The sequence below is a fragment of the Manis javanica genome, chromosome 17 (assembly GCF_040802235.1).
Source record: "Manis javanica isolate MJ-LG chromosome 17, MJ_LKY, whole genome shotgun sequence".
In the NCBI taxonomy this organism is placed as follows: domain Eukaryota; kingdom Metazoa; phylum Chordata; class Mammalia; order Pholidota; family Manidae; genus Manis; species Manis javanica.
In genome coordinates, this window is record NC_133172.1 from 35,416,700 (window position 1) to 35,440,240 (window position 23,541).

The 23,541-nt window shown below is 37.1% G+C and overlaps 1 protein-coding gene across 3 annotated transcripts in view; it reads left to right on the forward strand.

The window, feature by feature from the left end:
• FTO (FTO alpha-ketoglutarate dependent dioxygenase) overlaps positions 1-23,541 on the forward strand; it is a 441,881-nt gene that overhangs the window by 161,818 nt on the left and 256,522 nt on the right. For all 3 annotated transcript variants that reach the window (XM_073225699.1, XM_073225698.1, XM_037001457.2), the window contains exons 3-4: positions 20-647; positions 18,897-19,040. In XM_073225699.1, the coding sequence (XP_073081800.1) occupies positions 20-647; positions 18,897-19,040 (772 nt within the window). The remainder of the gene's footprint in view (positions 1-19; positions 648-18,896; positions 19,041-23,541) is intronic.

Here is a 23,541-nt window from a genome sequence, read left to right on the forward strand (position 1 = left end):
TGCTTTGGTTTCGTTTTAGTGGCAGCTGAAGTATCCTAAGCTAATTCTGCGCGAAGCTGGCAGCGTACCTGAGGAGCTCCATAAAGAGGTTGGTGAGGCCTTCCTCACACTGCACAAGCATGGCTGCCTGTTTCGGGACCTGGTTAGGATCCAAGGCAAAGATTTGCTCACTCCAGTATCTCGCATTCTCATTGGCAACCCAGGCTGCACCTACAAGTACCTGAACACCAGGCTCTTTACAATGCCCTGGCCAGTGAAGGGTTCTAATCCAAAATACAACGAGGCTGACATAGGTGCCGCTTGTCAGACCTTCCTCAAGCTCAATGACTACCTGCAGGTAGAGACCATCCAGGCTTTGGAAGAACTTGCTGCCAAAGACAGATCTAATATCGATGCTGTGCCAGTGTGTATAGGTCCGGATTTCCCCAGGGTTGGTATGGGGTCAGCCTTTGACGGACAAGATGAAATGGACTTTAAGAACAGAGCAGCATACAACGTAACTTTGTTGAATTTCATGGATCCCCAGAAAATGCCGTACCTGAAAGAGGAACCTTATTTTGGCATGGGGAAAATGGCTGTGAGCTGGCATCATGACGAAAATCTGGTGGAAAGGTCAGCGGTGGCAGTGTACAATTATAGCTGTGAAGGTACAGTGTGCTCTGAGAAGAAGCAGCCCTTAATGTAACCTGACTGAGCTGGGTAGATGTGAGCGCATGTGTGTGCATGCATGTGTGTGTATGTATACAGGTGTCGTGTGCCCTTGTTGGGTCTGCCACACCCCTATAGCTGCAGAACATACCTGCTTCCCATCTAGCTGTGTGAGGCTCATTGTTGTACTGTATGCAGATAAAATATTTTAATGTGTAAGCACTACTGTCACTTTGTCTCTCCCATACCCAGGAGAGCAGCGCCTTGGATTCGCACAGCCAACTGCCTTTCTCTCAAGCTCAGAATTGATTGTACAGTTGCTATAATTAACTTGCTGATAAAGGACTGGGACAATAAAAATCTGTCAAATCTTTCCAGGTTCCCACAGGTGCACATTTCTAGTCTTGCCAAAATATTTTATTATGGTTGACATCACTGTCTTGATGGGAGTGATTTGTCAAATGTGGACTTGTTCTTGGCTTCACACAAATTTGACTACTGTCCTTGATTGCCAGGAGCAGTTGAGGTGGATTTTATAAGCAGACAGCCCTCTGTGTTCAGGGAACCCTCCACACTCCCAACAGTTTTGCAGTTGTAGCCCTAATAGGGTTGCTGTGGTGACCTTGTTCTTGCAGTTTGTGAAATCTGGTCCCCTTGGAACAGAGATCATAGGCTACCTTTTTGTGGCCTGCCTGAATTTTCCTTTTGTTGTTCAGTTTTAGTGTGCTTAGGGTCTCCATTGTTTTTCAGAACAGGCGTATGAAGAAGGGAGGTGAGCACATCGAGGACAGCATGACCATTGCAAGACTTTTCTTCTTTGCCCGATCATTTGAAAGAGGAATATAAGACGTAATATTAGTTTTTGTTTTTTATTTGTATTTATTTATGTTTGGCCTGTTTCTCTCTTGTACTTACTTGAAAGGTGCTTGGAAAAGCAAAGTTCTAGATATCCCATCAGAGAATAAACTGAACTTGTGTCATTATTTTCTGAAAACTAGTACCCTTTTTAATTGGATTTTGTTGTTATTTATTTGATTTAATTCTGGTTTCCTAAAATGACTGTTTTGAAAATTGGATTTTAAAAATAAATGCTCACGGTTCTTTTAAAATTTCTTACCTTTTCCCAGTCTCAAAAACTTCCTCAGAATAGCTAAATTATTTTCAAGCTTTCCCATATGTCTTCAGCCCCAAACAAGGAACTAATTTAGTGGTTGGCAATTTCACCAGTTTCCCTGGCATCTCAAATAGTGATGCTGACCTAAGAAAATTGCTTGAAGGAGATTTGATGCTGTCTTAATGGAAATCACTGAGATCCTCTGATCTTTAATAAGGCCTTGCCAGGGATTTAAGAACTCTCACATGCAAGAACTCTGATGTGAACTAACAATGGAATTTGTTAGTTTCTTTCTTAAGAAGGCAACTCTCTGAAACTGAGGCAGTGGTATGTGGTAGCTCAGACTGCCACAAAGATGTCTTTGTTCTCCCACATACTCTCAGCCCTGAAGTTTAATAGACCTATTGTACTTCCAGAGCGTGGGTGATCAACTAGTTTTTGAAACCTAGTATCTTCCAGAAAGGTGTTTAAATTTTTAATGAATAGTTTCTGTGGTCAGAGTAGTTAAGACTGATAGAGTATACAAATATACATATACATACATACATATACATATATATACATGTGTGTGTGTTTGTGTGTGTGTGTATCACACACACACACACACACACAAACACACACACACATAGTTTATCACCTAAAGGACGGAACCACAGAATTGGAATCTGTAAAGCAGTGTAATTCCTTTGTTTTCTGAACCCATCAGGCACGCGTATAAGCATTTTGCATGTATTAACTCATTTTGTTTTTACAACAACCCTATGAACGAAATACTACTGTTATCCTCATTTTATTGATGAGGAAACTGAGGCAGACAGATGATTCCCTTTAGCATGGTTATACAGTTGTTAGTGAGCAGAGATGGGATTTGAACCTAGACGTTCTGGCTTCCAGGTCCTAACAGCTAAGGCTTTATGAGCAGGTATTTCCTGTCCTTGCAGTACAGCTACCTCTGGGATTTGGGTTTTTAAAATGTCCACCTCTGGAAAGGTGAAGGGGGATGTTCTACTTGCTCTTCCTTGCAGATTGTGATACCTTCCTTCTCCCTGCCACGTCCCTTCTCTCTCCCCACAAGAGAGCTTTCTACAGTACTCTCAGGTGATTGGAATGCATTATATTAGTCTGTGAAATAGAACCTTTCTCTAGGTCTCTGCCTGTGTGTATGATTTTAGGTCAGATGGTTTACAAAAAATGTGCTTTGAAACTTTTTGGTGGGTGCATTTCTTCCAGGTGACAAGTATTAATGTTTATTTCTCTGGCTTCCTTATAAACCTGCCAGAGGTATGGTGAAGATGGAACGGAAGAGAGCCATTTGCATTAAAATTGTGGTAGGGGTTGGGAAGGGCTTAAAGGAGCAAACAGTAGAGATTTCAGGCAGCTGTACTGTTGCCTGTGTCCTTGAACATGTGTGCTGAGCAATTGCTAAGAGAAGTTCAATTACTAATTCTAGACAGAATGGAGACTCCAAAGGTAAATCAAATGCCCTTCTTGCCTTGAAAGGGTAGGTGAAGTAATAAGCAAGATATGTTCTTGTGATGATAATTATGAAATGTCAGATCTAGAAGGGACTTTTGAAATCACTTAGATCAAGCCTCTCCTTTTGCAGATGGAAACACTTGAGATGGGGAGAATGGAAATGACTTGTGCAAAGTCATATAGTTTCCCAGTTACAAGAGAGTGTTGCATGCCACAGGAGAAGTTCATGTAAAATACTTTGTGAGTTCAGAACAGAAGGGATTATTTCCTGCTGAAATTGAATTCTGATGAAGCTTAAGATCTCTCAGGAGTTTTCTTTCAATACCTTTTCCCAGTGAAATCTTCATGTAGATATGCAATGAGCCAGTCATCCATCTTTAGTTTATTTCTGTGAGTAGAGGTCACAGAAGTAATTTGTATAAGATATGTGTAATTATATACTAAATTTATTGGCTTCACAAGCAGTTCTAGTTAATAGATATCTCCAGTAAGAAGATTGAAATGGTACATTTTTAATCAGGAATGGCTTCAGGGAAACATGTGCTCATAGGCCAAGTATTTGATTTTTCAATTCTAGCTTTGCTGGCAAATGCTTGTTATTCCTAGATATAAAAACAACAACAACAAATTTTAGCAGGGAAGGCATTAACAACTCATTGTTTAAATAGTTCTACACCTTGTTCTTTGACAGGAGTACCTTCAAAAATGTCACATAACTAATAACTATTATTGGTTACCATTTCCGTTTGGAAGGAAACGTTTTCTGTGACATTGTCTTTAGAGGAAAAACCATTTTTAAGAATTTTAACTAGTGCCAAGTGTTGCAGGTCCTTGATATTATTTTCCAGCTCTCCCATGAAAGGCAAAGGAGGAAAAGAAAGAGAGGCCAATTCACGGTTTCTGTTGAGTGTGTGATGGGTTATAGTATATGATTTTTGAAATCATGAAGATCTAGGTTGTAATTGAAGCTGGAAGCTTTGGAGCAGTCATAATTTTTTAAGATGCTGTGATATTTAATGTTTTTCTTAGCCTCTCAGCATTGTAAGACCAAAGCTCATTTGGCTTTGTTTCATCATGTCATGCCGCCTTGTTAGTCATTTTTTTTAAATTTTTATTTTGTTATCATTAATCTACAATTACATGAAGAACATTATGTTTACTAGGCTCTCCCCTACCCTAAGTCCCCCCCACAAACCCCATTACAGTCACTGTCCATCAGCATAGTAAGATGTTGTAGAATCACTGCTTGTCTTCTCTGTGTTGCAAAGCCCTCCCCTTGCCCCCACCCCCCACATTATACATGCTAATCATAATACCCCCTTTCTTCTTCCCCGCACTTATCCCTCCCTACCCTCCCATTCTCCCCACTCTCTTTCCCTTTGGTAACTGCTAGTCCATTCTTGGGTTCTGTGATTCTGCTGCTGTTTTGTTCCTTCAGTTTTTCTTTTGTTCTTATACTCCACAGATGAGTGAAATCATTTGGTACTTGTCTCTCTCCACCTGGCTTATTTCACTAAGCATAATACCCTCTAGCTCCATCCATGTTGTTGCAAATTGTAGAATTTGTTTTCTTCTTATGGCTGAATAATATTCCATTGTGTATATGTACCACATCTTGTTTATCCATTCATCTACTGATGGACACTTAGGTTGCTTCCATTTCTTGGCTATTGTAAATAGTGCTGCAATGAACATAGGGGTGCATCTGTCTTTTTCAAACTGGGGTGCTGCATTCTTAGGATAAATTCCTAGAAGTGGAATTCCTGGGTCAAATGGTAAGTCTATTTTGAGCATTTTGAGGAACCTCCATATTGCTTTCCACAATGGTTGAACTAATTTACATTCCTACCAGCAGTGTAGGAGGGTTCCCCTTTCTCCACAACCTCACCAACATTTGTTGTTGTTTGTCTTTTGGATGGTGGCCATCCTTACTGGTGTGAGGTGATATCTCATTGTGGTTTTAATTTGCATTTCTCTGATAACTAGCAATGTGGAGCATCTTTTCATGTGTCTGTTGGCCATCTGAATTTCTTCTTTGGAGAACTGTCTGTTCAGCTCCTCTGCCCATTTTTAATTGAATTATTTGCTTTTTGTTTGTTGAGGTGGGTGAGCTCTTTATATATTTTGGATGTCAAGCCTTTATCGGATCTGTCATTTATGAATATATTCTCCCATACTGTAGGGTACCTTTTTGTTCTATTGATGGTGTCCTTTGCTGTACAGAAGCTTTTCAGCTTGATATAGTCCCACTTGTTCATTTTTGCTTTTGTTTTCCTTGCCCTGGGAGATATATTCATGAAGAAGTTGCTCATGTTTATGTCCAAGAGATTTTTGCCTATGTTTTTTTCTAAGAGTTTTATGGTTTCATGACTTACATTCAGGTCTTTGATCCATTTTAAATTTACTTTTGTGTATGGGGTTAGACAGTGATCCAGTTTCATTCTTTTACATGTAGCTGTCCAGTTTTGCCAGCACCATCTGTTAAAGAGACTGTTACTTCCCCATTGTATGTCCATAGCTCCTTTATCGAATATTAATTGACCGTATATGTTTGGGTTAATGTCTGGAGTCTCTAATCTGTTCCACTGGTCTGTGTCTCTGTTCTTGTGCCAGTACCAAATTGTCTTGATTACTATGGCTTTATAGTAGAGCTTGAAGTTGGGGAGTGAGATCCCTGCCACTTTATTCTTTTTTCTCAGGATTCCTTTGGCTATTCGGGGGTCTTTGGTGTTTCCATATGAATTTTTGAACTATTTGTTCCAGTTCGTTGAAGAATGTTGTTGGTAATTTGATAGGGATTGCATCAAATCTGTATATTCCTTTGGACAGGATGGCCATTTTGACGATATTAAATCTTCCTAGCCATGAGCATGGGATGAGTTTCCATTTGTTAGTGCCCTCTTTAATTTCTCTTAAGAGTGTCTTATAGTTTTCAGGGTATAGGTCTTTCACTTCTTTGGTTAGGTTTATTCCTAGGTGTTTTATTCTTTTTGATGCAATTGTGAATGGAATTGTTTTCCTGATTTCTCTTTCTGTTGGCTCATTGTTAGTGTATAGGAAAGCCACAGATTTCTGTGTGTTAATTTTGTGTCCTGCAACTTTGCTGTATTCCGATTTTAGTTCTAGTAGTTTTGGAGTGGAGTCTTTAGGGTTTTTTATGTACAATATCATGTCATCTGCAAATAGTGACAGTTTAACTTCTTCTTTACCAATCTGGATTCCTTGTATTTCTTTGTTTTGTCTAATTGCTGTGGCTAGGACCTCCAGTACTATGTTAAATAACAGTGGGGAGAGTGGGCATCCCTGTCTTGTTCCTGATCTCAGAGGAAAAGCTTTCAGCTTCTCGCTGTTCAGTATGATGTTGACTGTGGGTTTATCGTATAAGCCTTTATTATGTTGAGGTACTTGCCCTCTATACCCATTTTGCTGAGAGTTTTTATCATGAATGGATGTTGAATTTTGTCGAACGCTTTTTCAGCATCTATGGAGATGATCATGTGGTTTTTGTCTTTCTTTTTGTTGGTGTGGTGGATGATGTTGATGGATTTTCGAATGTTGTACCATCCTTGCATCCCTGGGATGAATCCCACTTGGTCGTGGTGTATGATCCTTTTGATATGTTTTTGAATTCTGTTTGCTAATATTTTATTGAGTATTTTTGCATCTACATTCATCAGGGATATTGGTCTGTAATTTTCTTTTTTGATGGGGTCTTTGCCTGGTTTTGGTATTAGGGTGATGTTGGCTTCATAGAATGAGTTTGGGAGTATTCCCTCCTCTTCTATTTTTTGGAAAACTTAAAGGAGAATGGGTATTATATCTTCTCTGTGTGTCTGATAAAATTCTGAGGTAAATCCTTCTGGCCCAGAGTTTTTTTTCTTGGGTAGTTTTTTGATTACCACTTCAATTTCTTTGCTCGTAATTGGTTTGTTTAAGTTTTGTGTTTCTTCCTTGGTCAGTCTTGGAAGGTTGTATTTTTCTAGGAAGTTGTCCATTTCTACTAGGTTTTCCAGCTTCTTAGCATGTAGGTTTTCATAGTAGTCTCTAATAATTCTTTGTATTTCTGTTGGGTCCGTCGTGATGTTTCCTTTCTCGTTTCTGATTCTGTTGATGTGTGTTGATTCTCTTTTTCTGTTAATAAGTCTGGCTAGAGGCTTGTCTATTTTGTTTATTTTCTCAAAGAACCAGCTCTTGGTTTCATTGATTTTTTTCTATTGTTTTATTCTTCTCAATTTTGTTTATTTCTTCTCTGATCTTTATTATGTCCCTCCTTCTGCTGACTTTAGGCCTCATTTGTTCTTCTTTTTCCAATTTTGATAATTGTGACGTTAGACTATTCATTTGGGTTTGTTCTTCTTGTTAGTCATTTTTGAAGTCACTTATGCTGCTCAGCAAAACTTGTTAGGTCTTATAAGTCACATTTTTTTTTTTACCCCCATACAATTGTTTACTTAACAGTAAGCATCTCCTGTTTGCCAAGTACTCTTCTAACTGTTGAGCATGTTAACAATGAACAAAACTCCCTGCCCTCAGGGAGCTTCTATTTTGGCAAGGAGAGACAGAAATCAAACAAAATTGTAGAACAAGGGAAGGGCACAGGCTTACGTTTTTACATAGGAGAGTCAGGCTTCCTTTAAAAGGTAACATTTGAGCAAAGACTATAAGTAGAATGCACGAAAGGAGAGTCGTTGAGATGGAGGGTATATTGAAGGCTCAGAGATGGAACATGATATTGGGATATTTTAGAAGCAACAAGTGTAGATGGCACACAATGACAGAAGAGGGAAAGTAGTAGAAGTGAAGACAGAGAGGCAAGACTAGGAGTGGGCAGTAGGTTGGCCGAAGATAGGGCCTTGTAATACTATAATACAAAGTGCCATCTTGTACTTGGAGTGACATGCAGTGTCACTGCAGTGGTCAGTAGAAAGGCAGTACTGGAAGCAGGACAGCTGAAGGAGGAGGGTATCCCAGGCCAGACTAGAGATGCTGGGCCAGATCAGAAGAGACAGAGGTGATGCGAAACATTTATATGTAGTCCCATGTCTTTTCACCAGAAAAGTGTGGCAGTATTCAGTGCTGGTAAGAAAACAGGACCAGCAGTGACATCCCCCAGTTTTTTGTAAGAGAAGGCTAGGTCATCAAAGATGCCTGGATGTTTTTCCCTCTCTCCATAGCTTTATTAAGGGATAATTTACCTGCAGTAAACTGCCCACATTTAAAACATACAGTTTTATATGTTTTAGCACACCTGTGAAACCATCCCCCAAGGCAAGATAGGGAACATATCCATTACCCCAGAAGTTTCCTTGTACCCCTTGGTAATTCTTCCCCTTTCTCACTTGCTTCCTTCACTCTTGCCACAGGCAACCACTGGTCTGCTTTCTTACTTTAGATTAATTTTCATTTTCTAGAATTTTATTTAAATGTAATTATACAGTATACACTGTTTTTTAGTTTGGCTTCTCCCATGTGAGCATAATTATTTTCAAATTCATCTATATTGTTGCATGTATCAATAGTTTATTATTTTCCTCTTTTTTATTGTGGCAAAATATAAGATTTACCATTTTAACCATTTTTAAATGTACAGTTAAGTGGCATTAAGTACATTCACACTGTTGTGAAGTTATTACCACCATTCATTTCCTGAAACTTTTCACCATCCCAAACTAAAACTCTCCCATTAAACACCCACTATCTGTTTCCCCTTTGCCCATCTTTTGCTAACCATTATTCTACTTTCTGTCTTTATGTATCTGATTACTCCAGGTACCTTATGTAAGTGGAATTATGTAATATTTCTCCTTTTGTGTACAGCTTATTTCACTTAGCATAGTGTCTTCAGGGTTCATCCATGTTGTAGCATGTATCAGAATTTCATATCATTTTAAGGATGAGTAAAATTTCAGTGTACATAAATGCCACATTTTTTAAATCCATTCATCAGTGCACTTTTGTTTTGTTTCTTTCTTTTAGCTATTGTGAATAATGCTGTGATGAACATTGGTTTGCAAGTATCTGAGGTTCTGGTTTTAATTCTTTTGTGTATATACCCAGAGGTGAGATTGCTGGGTCAAATGATAACTCTTATGTTATCCTTTTTGAGGAACTAGCATGCTATTTTCCATAATGACTGTTCCATTTGCATTTGTACCAGCAATGCACAAAGGTTCCAGTTTCTCCACAACAATGCCAACACTTGTTTTCTGCGCTCCCCCCCGCTTTTTTTTTAATAATAACCATCCTCAGTCTGAAATGGTTTCTCATTGCAGTTCTCTAATGGCCAATGATGTTGAACATCTTTTCATATGCTAACTGACTATTTTATATCTTTTTTGGAGAAATGGAGAAATTCAAGTCCTTTGCCCATTTTTGAATTGGTTTGGCTTTTTAGTTGTTCAGTTTTAGGAAGTCTATATATTCTGGATATAAATTTCTTCAAAGATAGGTGATTTGCAAATATTTTCTCCAAGAATGGCTGAATTTTTGTTATGTATTTATGTGATGAGCAGGAGATAAGACAGATTGGAGTGGAACAAGCCTTATTGTCTATGACATTAATTGGGCAACTAAATCCTGTACTGTTGAATGACATCATTTGTATCAATATTAATTAGCTGTGGGACTTTAGGTATATTACTTAAATTCTTTGTGACTTGTTTTTCTCATTTGTAAAATAGTGGTAAGAACAGTAATTTTTGATGTCAGGGTTTATGAGAATTAAATATATGTAAAGTGCTAAGAACATAACAACAGTGTTTAGCACATAATATTCCATAAATATTAGTTATTTTTAGTTCTCATTAAAATTATACATTCATATAACTTAAAAATGTCAAATATTTCTATGATGTTTTTAAGAAAAAATAGCAGTTATCTGTGCTTTTTCTCTCCATCATGATTTCTTCTAAGGCAGTCATTTTTATTCTTTTCTTTCAGGTAATGCTTTTGATAGTTTAATAACATATTTAGATTGTTTGCACATTGTTTATGGTCTTCCTGATATGGAAAGGGAGGATTTTCTTAGCTATCTTTTCTCTTCCTGTCCACCTACACGTGCACACTTTTTTGATTCCCGCATATTCCTGTTATGGATGTATTATAATTTTAGTTATGTCAGTGTTCAGCCTTCATAGTTATCATGTCCATGAAAAATGCTATCCAGTGCCTTGTCATAAAGTGTGATCAGTTTTCCTTTCCTTTACAACTTTTCATGTTTTCCTATGTTAATAGTGGCCTTGTTTTTTGTTGTTTGCATAGATTTCTGTGTAGATATCACCAATAAATTCCATGGTCTCTACCAATTGTCTAAATCTTCTTTCAAGAACTTGGGAACCATCTGATATCCCATCCATTTAATTTTCTTGGAGAAATATCTTCTGGAGTCGTTGAATCTGTGCCAGTCTGGACTGGTTATGTGATAAGCCTTCTTCTATGTGGGTTTGAAGTTTGGGATAGCTCATCAGAGAAGATGAGCCCAGGTATCCCAGCTTGTGACATCCTGTCATTGTAATCCAGTGTTCTCTGTTGGAGCTTCAGATTCCTACATCCCATGTCTCTGTCCTTCTCGATTTGTTTCTGTATTTTAGTAGAACGTATACTCTAATGGTTTCTTGGGAAAGGGTGCTTAGGAGATAAAGTTTTGAGATCTTAAATATTTTAAATTATCTTTATTTTACCTTGACATGTGTAGATACTTTCAGTATGGAAATCATGATAGGAAATAAGTTTTCCTTCAGAATTTTGAGGGCATTGCACCAATGCCTTTTAACTTCCAGTGTTCATGTTGAGAGCTCTGATTTTGTCTTTATCCTTTATGTGACATTTTTTATTAGATGTTTTTTCTAATGTCTTATAATTCCACAGTGATATTTTTTCATCCATTATACTGGCATTTGGTAGGTCCTTTCAGTCCGGAAACTCATGTCCTTCTATGTGAAACATTTTCTTGAATTGCTTTGTTAATTATTTCTTCCTCCAATTTTTTCTTTTTTCTATAATCCATATGGTTTGGTTGGTGAACCTTCTGGATTATTTTAAGTTTCTTATTTATTCTCTTATTTTTAATCTTTTTATATTTTAAAAATCTACTCTGTGAGAGATTTCCTTAACTTTATCTTCCAAGTCTATTGAGGTATTTTTTTTTTAAATATTGAAATACAACAAACATCACACACATACACTTTGGTGAATTGCCACAAAATGAACATATCTCTGTAACACTCAAGTAAATAAGACATATTAGTACCCCAGAAATATTCCCTTCCAGTGTATCCTGCCCCCACCCCTCACAGTAATTACTGTACTGATCTTCTAAGGCCATACATTAGTTTTGTACATGTATTTGACTTACAATAATTAGAATTAGAGTAAGACATCTTTGAAGGCTTGGTTTGTGTCTTGATCTTTCTTTGATTGTGCATATAATGGAAAATCAGTATTTGTTGGCCAAAATCAGTTTTTTTTTTTGGTTCTTGAGTAGTTTGTGCTGTTCAGGTATATTATGACCACTGTCTAATAACTCTTTAATTTCTGAAACTATAATCTGTTTATATTAGGATTCTTTTGATTACAAATAACAGATACCTGACCAAAATGGGCTCAATTTAAAAACAAGGAATTTTCTCACTTAATATTAGAATCCGTGAGACCTGAGTGGACCTTGTTTCCAAAGTAACAGTGTGGTCAGTTTCCAATTTCTTCTCCTTTATCTTTTGGATCTATTTGAGCTGTTGCTTTCTGTTTTTGAGGCAAGCAAACTAAACTTCTCATCGCTCCTAGATGACTGCCCCCCACTTTTGTGCCTGCCTTCTTTCTTTTCATGAGCTTTGGGAAGGAGAGAAACTAGGTCTTGAACAGGTACTTTGAACCCTGGATAAAGGTTTGTCTAAAGCTATATGAGCAAATTATTATCTTCTTTTGATCAATCTAGTTTGGTTCTGGCCTTCTATATTATTTGCAATTTAAAAGTTTTCTGTAAGTCTTCAAGACTCTCTTTGTACTTTCCTGAGGTTACCCCAGAATTGCAACCTGTATTATTAGAAGCTCTGGTTTGGAGAATGTATTGTTTGAGAATTACCTCTGCTTCCTTTCTTCCTTTCATATTTTACTTCAATCATGTTGTGGTTTTGAAGCTTTAGCTAAGAGCCCACAGAGCAGTTTTTCTGTCCTCTTCTCACTTTCACTTTCCCAAAGTCCATGAAACATGATGTAATTGATGAAGGTTCTCCTAGGTATGTGAATATTTATATCTTAAACTTTTTTTTTTCTCCAAATGCTTAATTGGAAAGCTGACAGAGCCAGACACCATGTTAAAAGGGTTTAGATTTTTTTCAGTAAAGAGTTTTTTGGGAAAAAGTATTTTTCCTGAAATCCCAGAAAACTTATAACTAAGTTTTTAATTTATCTGTGGCAAGGGACTGCACTTATCCTGAATTGTTTCAAAGCATCTGAGAATGCTTCTTGTTATGTATTCTGAGCTGGGACTGATTTTTTTTTTCCCTCTTTGAACTTCTCTGAATTCTTCACTTGTTCAGGCCATTTGTTCCTTGTGGATGAGAGGAACTATGCTCTGTGTCAGGAGCAGGCTTGACTCCTTGCCCCTTACACTCAATCTAGGAAAGCATTTCCAAATTGTAGAACTCTTCCAGGAAGCTTCTTCTTGGCTAACCTTTCTTTCCTAGGAATATTGTCCTTTAGGAGAGTTGCCCAAATATTCTCTGGCTTATGCCATTTGCCAATACTTTGGAAAGCTGTCCAGAAAAGATACCCAAGGGCTGCACATAGAGACATCTCCCTTCCAGAGGGATCATTCTGAAAAACAGATCCAACCTGTGAGAACATCTTCAGTGTCTGTCATCACTTTCGTGTAAGTCTAGATGCCTTACTGTGGGTCACGAAACCCTCTATGTCCTGGCCTCTACCCACCTCCCTAGCCTCTTCTCTTATAATCCATGTCCTTCATGTGATACTCTTGCAAGTCAGAACAACCACCACACCATTTCATTCCTAAAATGTGGCTTCCCAACTTCACACCTTTCCCTTTCCTATCTCTCCCCCTTTTTAAAAACGGACTCCCTGTCCCAGACACCAGGATGTCAGATCAACACTGGACAGAGAAAGAATCACTAGGTTTCATATACTAGCTGACCATCTGCAACTTCCAGGTTTCTCCTGCCCTCAGATATGTGACATGAGTAGGAAGGGACCTGCTACTTAAGCCCCTTTAGGTGTGGGGTTAAGGAAATGGAGCATATTATTGCCAGGGCCAGTGATAGACATTCTAGCACTTGACTAAGGGAATAGGGGATAGTTAATAGAGCTCGTCTTTAATGTGTGGAGATGATGAGTATATACCTACATACCTGGGAAATTACATAAAATATTAATTGTATGTATTAAATATGATACAAAATTTCAAGTGATATATTTTATTTGATTAGAACTGTCATTTCTTCATACTCACGGTTTTATCTTTGTTTACTATGTTACAGATGTTGTCTACAGCTTTAAAAATGTAAAAAAATATTGGATGGCACTTATTTTTATTAAGTGAAATTAATTTTTTCTCAGAAAAATCATAAAAAATCAAATTGGTTAATATTGGGGTGAAGTTTTGCACATTTTTAGACTTGCTTAAACTTAGCATTCTTTTGTGTTTTGTCTCATGTTTTGCTTATTTAACAGTTTGGTTAATGGGATCTGGGAATGCACCAAACACACCTAGATACTTTCAGTGTTACTGAGGTTTAAAGGCAAGTAGAAGCCTAGTGCTTCTGCTTGTTTCCAAAATAACATGGGGCAAGAATAATCAGTTGCAGTTGCTAAAGATAATTACAAGTTGATTTTATTGAGAAAGTGAGCAACGCTATACTAATGCAATAAAACATTTGTCAGCCATACAGCTTCCCTCCTCCTTACTCAGCCCAAGGGAGAAAAAAACCTTCAACAAAACATTATTTTAATGAGCACATTTAGAAGGTGCTGGATTTATGGGAGACATCAGGAAACACTGATTGCAATTACTGTCTCTGTTTGTCGTTCAGAACTTTATTGGTGCCATATTGTGAAGAGTGCTAGGATGAAAGTCAGAGGGGAAAGTAGTCAGCTAGCTTGTTAGCCTGGAAAGATTACCACTTTCTAGAATATCCACACTCAGTGTCATCCAAACCACCTGAAAATCATCGTCTTTGTAGTTAAAGAATCATTTCTTTTAAAGTAAAAGTGATAGTTGGTTTGACCAGAGAGAGACTTATGAAAAGCCTTCTCAAACTATTTATTTTCTTTTTTTCTTATGCTGCATCTGTTGTCATTAGGGCTTCCTAGAGAGAAGCAGCCTGAAGCCTTGAGTATCAATATAAACACGTGATTGCTCACATGAGTATTCTTTTGCTAAATTGATCTGGTTATCAAATAACTTAGCATTAATTTCTTTATTATGCTGTATGCTAGTATTAGTCACAGGACATTATTAGGTATTAGGCACATTACTTCATTAAGTTATTGGTAAGCTTTGGCTTCCTCATACTATGCTATTATTCTGAAATTTAGAGTAGACATCTCTATCAAAGCACAAATACCAGGATTCTAGAACAGAGATTGGCAAACGTTTTCTGTATAAAGGGCCAGGTAATAAAACATTTTCAGCTCTGTGGGCCTTAGAGTGTGTGTCTTAGCTATTGGACAATGTGTAAATGAGTGCGAGTAACTATGTTCAGTTAAGGTTCATAGACTGAAATGATGGTAGGGACCCAGCATTTACTACAAACAAGTGTAGTATGTGTTGTTGAAGCCACAGGCAGAGATCTTCTGCCATGTCTGTACAGGACAGCTACTTCTTATGTATAGCTAGTTGTGACTGGCCCAATGACACCATATCTTGAAATGTAAGAGTAGGTAGAAATGTTTATTTTTATGCAGAGTGCTTATATCAGTTGCCAACTAAGATTTGTTAAGAAAATAATGGTGCAGGTCAGGCTGTATGTCTTTGTGAGCTCTTTTCTGGTCCATGGGATCTGGTTTTGCAAATTATGATATTTTCAGGTATAGCTATTATTATGTATAAGTGGGAACTGTCTGGAGAATGTCATCAGACATGTATAGCAAATACCTGGGTCTCTGCTGCTGACTACCCCTTCTAGTGCCTGTGATAGATGTCAGTTATTGGTCATACTGTTCTTTCCTGCTTCAGCCTGGATAAAGTTTCAGAATAATTCTCCATCAGGGTTCAAAAAAGCCACAACCACTGAATTGGTTGGGTCCTCTGATATGTAAGGTATTTGTCATCCATGTTCCAGAGGATTCTCTTTAAAATATTCTTGGGATTAAACTCCAAAATGGCTTTGGACTTTTCACTATATGACTTTATTCTTAAATAAATCTAGCAAAAAGTTAACTTTTAAGCAAGTAATACTTAAGAAAACATGTATCAGAAATAGCAACAAATATGAAAAAGTTAAGGTTCTGTTCAGGAGCAGTGTCAGATTTTAGATTCAAACTTAGCGAACTGAAGACAACCAAAGTTGGATGTGTCGTTAAAGGTCATTTAGTAGCGTTCTTTCTTTGAAGAGACCATGAACTTGGATTTCTGGTCTGGTTTTTTTCACCACACCTGTGCAAACTACGTGAATGAATAGTAGTATAAAGAGGAGTTCCTTTTTTGCCTTTCATTTACTGCCTTTGACCCTTGTGTACAGTTACTGGAGAGTAAGATGTTCAGAATTTAGGTGTTGAATATATGGGTATGGGCCATCCAGAGTACATGTGCGCTTAGATTGTTGTGAGACATCTACGTGATGCAGCCTAAGGGAAACATACTTTATTGTCAATTGCATCAAATTTTGCATCTTTTCTTCTTCTCATGTCTCTTCTTACTCTACCATCTGTGTGTCTAAACTGTGCCTGTCTTTCACATTTGATCTTCTCTGAGAATACTGCTCTACCCATTCTAACCTTTATTGAACCTCTTTTTTCAACTCCTTTAGTCTTGAGAACTGTACTAATTTAGTAGTGTCATGCTTAATTATGTTACTTGATTCAATTTGTGGAGTTTTCCCCCTGAAATTAGCATTTTCTTTTCCCTCCATCTAGCACAGTAGGGACTATTAATGATGTGAACTGAAAGAACATTTTGTTTTTAAGCAAGCAATTTATTACAAGTGTTTGTTTAATGTCCTCTAGGTGTTAGTTAGTAGGGCTCTAACTGTGGATGAAACAGAAAAATGGACCCTGCCCATGAAACTAGAGTCTGGTGGATTTGAGTCTAATAGAATTTAAAATGTCCCTTTACTAGTAATCAGTGATGAATACTTAGAGCCCCACTGGAAGGAAAGCTCCATTGGGGCTTAGCTCTTTGTTTCATTCACTGATACATCCCAAGTGCCTGGGTTGGTGCCCAGTATATATAGTAAGTGCTTAATAAATATTTCTTAAGTGAGCTTTTACAAGTTTATATGTAGGACCATGGCTGCAGGATGTTAGTGTAGGCAGATCATAGTGTGTACCTTCCACTTCCTTCATGTCTCTCCCACCCTGTACCCCCACATAGCTCTTCTCCTAGAAAAATCAGTCTTGAGTATCCTTCCAGAAGTACTGTATATTACATACACACTTACATGTGTGTGTATGTTTGTATTTTCTACACAAATAATAGTCTGTCAGTTTCTTTTAAAAGCTTATCAGTTCTATATCTGTGTGCACAGATATATTACTTGTAGGGCTATGTGATATTTTAATGCCTGGACATTTCATAATTTAACCAGAAACTTATTAATGACTATTTAGGTTATTTCTGATATTTTGCTCTTATAAATGGTGCTACAATAAATATCCTTGCTCAAAGGTTATTTTTGAACTTCTGTAAGTAGGAATTTTTGTTTATATTCCTAAAAGTGAAATTGTGGGATTCTTATAAGTTCAAAGCGTTTATGCATTTGTAATTTTGGTAGTAGGTATTGCCTAATTGTCCTCTGCAGAGAGTATGAGTGTGCCATTTTGCTACACTTTTACTAACACTGTATTTTATCAAAGTGATCTTTTCTGATCTGATAGGTCAAAATACCTGTGTGGCTTTACTTTGCATTTCTCTTATGACCAAGTTTGATCATCTTTTTATAAATATTTTACAAACTCATTACCTTTTATGTGTTCTGTACTTACAACTTTTGCCCATTTTTCTATTTGTTTATTGATCTTTATTGACGTGTAGGAGCTCTTTCTGTATTAAAAAAAAAGTACCCTGGCTATGCTTGCTTGTGAATTATAGTATCAGTTTGTTTAGTTATTAACCCCACACACTTAAAACTCAATTGTGTTGGTATTTTTATTGTGTTTGTGTCAAATTTATAAGTAAATTTAGGGGAAATTGACATTTCCATGATGTTCAATCTTATTTCCGAAGAACATGTCTTTACATTTGTTTAAATCTTCTTTTGTGTCCTTCCAAAATATTTTAAAGTGTTCCTTCATATAGACAATGCGTGTTCAAATATCTTACTAGGTATTTTAATGTGCACACTTGTGTATCTGCCATTTTCTTAATTTGCCTTTTGCTTGGGATATATTTTCCCTAGCTGATTTGCAGGTAAGTAATCATAACTTTTGCAAAAGAGCTTTTTCTTATTAAAAAATCTTTTACCTCTTCTTTTGCTCCTCTGTTGTGCTACTCCAGGGGGGTGCCATTGTTTGGCCATTCCTTACAGAATAATGATAAGTTGTGGTGATAAAGGATATTGTTTGTGTATTCTTAACTTTGGGAATGTTTCTATTGTTTATTGAAGTATGATGCTGGCTTTGAGAGAGATCTGTATTTTATCACATTAAGGAACTAGCCACCTATTATTATTTTATTTCTGTTTTTATCATGAAAGGATGTATCTTATTGAATACTGTTGTTTATTTCTGGTGACTCATGACTTTTTTTTTGTTTTCTTCAATGAATATGATGTATTTTAAGTATAAACTTTTGCATATTGACTACCCTTGTATTCCTGGAATAGTCATGGAATGTTATTCTTATAATATGCTGCTGGATTTGGATTCTGTTTCCTTATAGTATATTTAGGAATATTACATTGATTTTCACATGGTAAGATTTGTTTGTGTGTATTGAACATGTATGTGTGTGTGTATTTTCTTTTGGGACTTTGCTACATATTATTCTATCTTCAGAAAAAGAATTTGGAAACTTCTTTTTCTATGTTGCTAAATAATTTAGAGTATATTGCAATTACCCATTCCTTAATTGTTTGGTAGAATTCTCCCTTGACACTCTCTACACCCGTGTTTTCCTGAAAGATAGTTTTTTGACAACCCACTTCCTCTATACCCTTTGTGGCTTTGTTTAGCTCTTTCTGGGGTCAATTTTGGTCATTAATATCTTACTAAAAAACTACTTAATCTAGATTTTCTAATTTATTTGAGTGGAATTGAATAATCTTTTATTTCCCTTGATATCTGCTTTATTTCCTATTTTAAGGTTTTTAAATTAAGAAACAGTGACATGTTAAAAATACTGCTTTTTTAAAGTATGATATAAAAGGAAGAGTATACTTAATATTCCTATTTTATTAAAATTTCAATTATTCCTAAGATATCTATTAGAAACCCAGAACTTGAGGTGAAACATCTCCTTTCTGACCATTCTTTTCTCTTTCGACAGGCCCTGAAGAGGAAAATGAGGAAGATCCTCAACTCGAAGGCAGAGACCCGGATATTTGGCATGTTGGTTTTAAGATCTCGTGGGACATAGAGACACCTGGCTTGGCAATACCCCTTCACCAAGGAGACTGCTATTTTATGCTTGGTAATTAGGAGGATCAAAACTATATAGATGTTCTAGTGTCTTAAGTTTTAGATTATTGGATACATATCTTGAATATGTCTTTTGAAATAAACTTTTCAAGTATTTTATCATAATGAAACTTCTACATGTAACAACATTTTGTTTTTGTTTTTAAGATACTGCTAAGTTTAAAAAATTGCTTTTCTTTGTCTTTTACATGTTTATGGAGTTCCCAAAAGCACAGTTTTTAAGATGCTTCTTCAGTTCCTAAATCATCAAAATCAGTGTATCGATGTGAAGTTTTACAAATTTCTCCCTGTCTGTATAAGTTTTTAGTGAAGGCTTTTTCTAGTTTGAATTTAGTTTCTTCTTGGGAGCAGCTGACCTGGCAACAGGGCCTTTTCCACTCGTCAGTCAGTGCTTCGGGGAGCACTGTTTCAGCGGTAGTCAGGCTGACCCAGGAACCTGTGGACTTCATGAAGCTTTGTTTTTGCCCCTTTGCTCTAAGTGCGTTCTTTTGGTTTTGGGCTTTCTGATTGTTTTCCTTGCACAGCCTGTAAACAGTATCCTGTCCTACTCAGAAAAGCATCTCAGTGTTTACTCTGTCGTTGGCTCTAATTCCTGATTAGTCATGGATTATTATCTCACTCTTAACTGCCTGGGGGAATCTACTCGAGTGTTGGTTTTAGAGCCAAGAAGCCTCAAGATTCAAGCCCAGTGTTTGTGATAAAGATTATTTCCCAACTAGCTGAGTATTTGTAGAGGGCCCACTGTGCTCTATGTGCTGCATAAGGTTCTGTAGAAGAACATTTGTCCATTGGAGATGAATAACCTTGGTCCTTGCCTTTTGGGAATGCAGAGTTTGGAACAGCTCTTTAGGTCAGTGCCTCATTGAGCATTTTCCAAAATTCAGTCATTCATACATCAGCTTCCAGGTCCTTGCCATGTCCATATGCTATCTGTATTATTACTTGTGTAATATTTTTCTCTAAATACTCTCACTTATCTTTTAGTGAAGTGAATTTGTTTTAGAGATTTTTATCTCACTATCTTAAATGGAAAACAAATATCACTTAGCCTCATTAGAAGAGTTTTATAAATACATAGAGAAAGGAAAACAGTATTAAATGCCTGCTACTTTTATTTGCTGAAGATCCTGACTCTGAGTCCAGTTCTGTCTTTGTTAAAAAGGAAGATTTAACTGTGAGAGAGGTGTTACCAGTATGATGGTACCAGTCAGTGATGTTCGCCTTGTCGGCAGGTAGATCAGAAGATCATGTGTCGGCAGTTACTGTCTCACGGTGTGAAGCAATCGTTCCTAATGTTGTAGCCCTTTATTTCTTCGATTCTCTTCATGGGGTGATTTCTGCATTTGTTGAACACAGATCTAAGTAAACCCTAGCTCTCTTGCCTTCCATTTGCTTGTGGCTCTATAGTTTACAAATCATTTTCATATAAGCAATTCAGTCTCCAAAAACCATATGAAAGAGGTGGTACAGAGATTGTTCTTTTCCTCATTAGTTGGCCTAAGTTCATGCAGTTAGTAGAGGGACCACATGGGTGGCAGGTTTCATATACCATGCTTTCCCACTCTGTCTGGTACCATTTAGAGTTGGTCCCAATCTACTGAAATTGCTGTGTGGGAATGTTTTTAGCATCATTTGTAGGTAAAACAGATGATTATTTCTGTACCATCCAGATTTGGATATTTACCTTGAGTATGAATGGGCGTTAATTTCAGCCAATAAACCACTGTCCCTTGGAAACTTTGTTCAGAAATTTCTATTAACAATTTGTCTCATTAAAATAAATGAGACAATGGTGCCATTTTTAATACCTTTATTTTCTGTATGTAAAAATAGTAAGTACACTTGGCAAAAGTTAAATTACCTTCCATTTATTTAGTAACATCTCGTGCTCTTTTCTGATTGGAAAAAAAATATCTGCTCATTGTCAAGAAAAGAAACTCTGAAGAGTATGAAATGAAAAAAGAATATAAAAATCAGGTTCATGACTGTTTCAGTACATTCCTTTTTCTGTCTTTTTCCTTTACGTATATGTATCTATATGTCTGGAATAATAGTATATGAATAACAACCATATTTACTAGTTACTTATGACAAGCATTCTCTTAATTTTCTCAATAAACTCAAGAAGTAGGCATTGGCTATATCCCAAAAGAAAAAATTAAGGGCAGACTGATGTAGTTTCTTAGCCATGGTTACACAGCTAGTAAGATGGGTGGACACAGACTTTTTATCCCCCTTGGGCTTTGACACCCTATGTCAGGCCATCCCTCCACTCCCGAAATGGGTGCCCTCCTCACCTAGCTCTGGGCTTCGGCTTCTGTGCCCTCCTCTCCCTCCCTCACCATGATGCCCCTGCTTCACCAAACATCTTTTGGACTAAATTATTCAGGAAGGAAAGGAAAGAAGACCACAACAGTGGTGTGTTTCTTTCTTTCTCATTTTTTTAAATTTTGTTATCATTAATCTACAATTACATGAAGAACATTATGTTTACTAGGCTCTCCCCTTCACCAAGTCCCCCCCACAAACCCCATTACAGTCACTGTCCATCAGCGTAGTAAGATGTTGTAGAATCACTACTTGTCTTCTCTGTGTTGCACAGTCCTCCCCCGCCCACCCCCATCCCCACGTTATACATGCTAATCATAATACCCCCTTTCTTCTTCCCCACCCTTATCCCTCCCTACCCTACCCTCATTTCTTTTTAAACTCATATTTTTCATGCCTCAGAAACAGATTAATAATGAAAATATTAAATTATTATGTTGCCTTTTTGACTTATATGTCATAGTGAATATACATTTTAAAATATGAATTGGTTCCTATTAGTGATTGTAGGTGATAAACAGAAGAATTGAGTGTTACAATTTTATATAGGAGCTGATATCCAAGATATAATATCTTTTCCGGTTTCCCAACTCTTGTCTTCAGATGTAGGTGCAATAGCTGGTACCCTACTGAATAGGGCCAGGCATAGCACGATGTACCCAAAGTTTGCATTTAGAGTATATTTTCTAATTAAGATGTCATATTCAATTTCTAAGATGAATTTTCCTCCATCTCCTCTTAAAACAAAACAAAACAAAACTGAAAGTAACCAGGGTCTAATGCTAACCTCTTCTCTTTACTTTTTAAAATCCAAATACTATAAGGAGCCCTGTGGAGGAAACTCAGCACTGTGCTGATATCTGAAATCTGAACTTCATAGCACTTATGAAAAAGAAACAGTTTAGCTCAATTTATAATAATATATTGGTCTGCAGAGGAAGTGCAGACTGAACCCTGCTGTCTCAAGTAAATACTCCGGGGGTGTCTGATGGGGAACGTGTCGGGGGCTTGTAATAAATCCACCGCCTGTAGAAGTGCCTGAGGACACGCTTAACTGGGGTTGTCACGGTTTTACTCTTAAATTGGAATCTTTGCCCTAATCTCAGAGTTAGACATGACCAGATTTGCAAACAGATTTACAATTTTCACTAATTTTCCAACCTGGACTTCAGAACACACTTAGAGAAAAAAAATATACACTCTGGTCTTTCTCAGAGTAGGATGATTTATTTACTTTGCCACAGATGTTTTCCATAGACTGAATGTAACCAGGGCGTTAGGGACTTAAAAAGTGGCATGGAGACAAACTGGGGGTGGATTTTTTTTTGTGGAACAGATTATATGGTTCAAGGGACATCAACCAAATTATGTTTATTAACCAGGAGCTGGGTGTGGAGGTGGGATGTTTCAGGACAAAGGTGAGTGCTAGGTAAACATTTGGGGTGAACCTCCATTTATTTTCTCCCCTTAATTTATTATTACTAATTTTTGCATATTCCTGTTCATGACTCTTTTCTATCTGGTCTGTTCACTTGTGGCTCCTTAAATCCAACTAAATCTCATTTTCATATGTCTGTTGTTAATCAGAACAATCAGCAATGTCAAAGCTTCAGGTGCCAAGTAAAATTTACTCAGCAAAACAAAAACAAAAACAAAAAAACCCCAAGAAATAAAAAGCAGTACAAATTGAAACACAGTATTTCCTTTTTGGTTTTGCTTTATCTCACCAACACTTTAGGATAGAATCATGAAAATGCCATCATCTGTCAACTGACCAACTTCTAGACTCACTGCGTGTCCCTGTGCATTGTTAGCGCCTCTCTGAGTCTCTGCTTCTGCTGTAAAACTAGCACTTCATGGTGCTTGCTTCCCAGGGTTATTGTGAGGCCAAATAAGAAAATGTGTGAGAAAGTGTTTTGCAAATTACGATTTGAATGTGGAGACTTCCTGTGAAGATTGGGACCTGGGCCATGGTATATTGGACAGGCAGTGAGGTGAGTGGGTGACAGGAGAGTGCTGACTGTTGGGTCCTTATCCTGCTCTACGCCCTGAGTTTGCCAGCTTGGCCCCTAACTCTTCCATATATATGTTTCTGTAGCCACATAAAGGAACTACAAGAAAGGTAAATCTCTCCAACTGATTCTTGAGGGAGAGAAGAGTTAACA